The sequence below is a fragment of the Telopea speciosissima genome, chromosome 9, assembly GCF_018873765.1.
Source record: "Telopea speciosissima isolate NSW1024214 ecotype Mountain lineage chromosome 9, Tspe_v1, whole genome shotgun sequence".
NCBI lineage: Eukaryota > Viridiplantae > Streptophyta > Magnoliopsida > Proteales > Proteaceae > Telopea > Telopea speciosissima.
In genome coordinates this window covers 22,085,759-22,087,248 of record NC_057924.1, presented here as the reverse complement: position 1 = coordinate 22,087,248, position 1,490 = coordinate 22,085,759, and the positions used below count along the sequence as shown (strand labels likewise).

Sequence of the window (1,490 nt, the reverse complement as noted above, 5' to 3'; positions counted from 1 at the left end):
GAAATTGACCTCTCGTAGCAAAATCAAGTCTTTCGAATAAAAAAATTATAGATTGAAAAGAAAAAAAAAAAAAATTTAGATCCTCTATTACCGCTTGCCCGTGCACGTGCAGCCTCACATAGACAGGACGTGGAACCCAATGAACCCCATTGCCTGTGCAAGGCTGCACGCCAGCCGCACAGGTTGCCAATATCTGGAAAAAATCTTTGTTTCTTCTTTCCAAATCAAATTTCTATGGTTCATTCTGAGCTTATTTGGACCAAAATAGAATCGGAATCGATAGAGACCAATTTCATGTCCAATTCCATGGTTTAAAACCTTGCAATTGAGGGTGGTTATACTACAAGCGGGCAATAATCTTCTCACCCCATGATTCCCATCTAATGGTTGATGTTGGTTTTGCTGTTACAGATCACAGAGATGAGAGTGCACATGGATTGTGCTGGATGCGAGAGCAAAATCAGGAAGGCTCTTAAGAAACTAGAAGGTATGTTTTCCTTACTTCATATATATGTCCAATTCCATGGTAGTTTGTATTTTCAGTGGCCTCACACAGGCAGAGGCGAAATGACCGCCCCATCCACTGCCCGAGAACCCTGCCCGGGTGGGGTCGATGCCAAAAATTCGGCTGCCTGGACATAGAGGATCCAAATTGATTCTTAATAATTAACAGGAGTGGATGAGATCGACGTGGACATTGGCATGCAGAAGGTGACTGTTACAGGATGGTTAGACCAGAAGAAGGTGCTCAAGACTGTGAGGAAGACAGGAAGGAGAGCAGAGCTGTGGCCCTTTCCCTACAACCCAGAGTACCATGGTTACACCCAACAGTACTACTATCAACAGCATCATCAGAGCCATCCAGTGACCTACTACGCCCCTCAGCCTTCCTCGTCTTACAACTACTACAAGCATGGGTACGATGGCCCTGGTCATGGTTACTACCATGGTCCTGCTCACTCCACCATCTTGGATGAACGCACCGGTTCCATGTTCAGTGATGACAACCCTAATGCTTGCACTGTCATGTGATCTACCCTTGAAATTTTATCCTCTCCTGTTACTGCACGGTGCAGTACTGCATCGTGCGGAGCTACAGAGGCCATGTGGCATAGCGGGCCCTACATGGTGCACATGGCCTCTACAGCCACCACACGATGCATTATTGCACCGTGCAGTAATGGGAGAGGATAATGATTCATCTACCCTTCAGCTGGGCGTTTAATTAATTAGATTCTGCCATATATATGTTTTTTGGCAAGAGATCGCTACCTGGTCACATAGCTCCTACACCAGCATGGGGACTAAAGAGAGAGCACAAGGCATTAACATGGATGAAAATTTTTGTTTCCTAGGAACAAGGTAGTAATTTTGTGGACTTCTGTATCTGGGTGTAGGATCCACATGATCTCTTTTCCCATAGTTTCTTCCTTTCCTTACTATCGTATTGTAGCATCCTGTTAGAGAGAATATCAATCCGTAATTTCATT

The 1,490-nt window shown here is 44.8% G+C and overlaps 1 protein-coding gene across 1 annotated transcript; it reads left to right on the top strand.

Moving 5' to 3' along the window:
• The first annotated feature begins 393 nt into the window (after positions 1-393).
• On the top strand, positions 394-1,039 carry LOC122640555 (heavy metal-associated isoprenylated plant protein 28-like). The gene is made up of 2 exons (XM_043833778.1): positions 394-487; positions 674-1,039. The coding sequence occupies exons 1-2, from the start codon at positions 421-423 to the stop codon at positions 1,030-1,032; spliced, it is 426 nt and encodes a 141-aa protein (XP_043689713.1). The 5' UTR covers positions 394-420; the 3' UTR covers positions 1,033-1,039.
• Positions 1,040-1,490: the final 451 nt, after the last annotated feature.

What these genes read in the sequence shown, in the direction of transcription:
- LOC122640555 (XM_043833778.1), top strand. Translation starts at nt 421, where the DNA reads ATGAGAGTGCACATGGATTGTGCTGGATGCGAGAGCAAAATCAGGAAG. An exon ending in GGCTCTTAAGAAACTAGAAG is followed by an intron (nt 488 to 673) that starts GTATGTTTTCCT and finishes AATAATTAACAG; the next exon opens with GAGTGGATGAGATCGACGTG.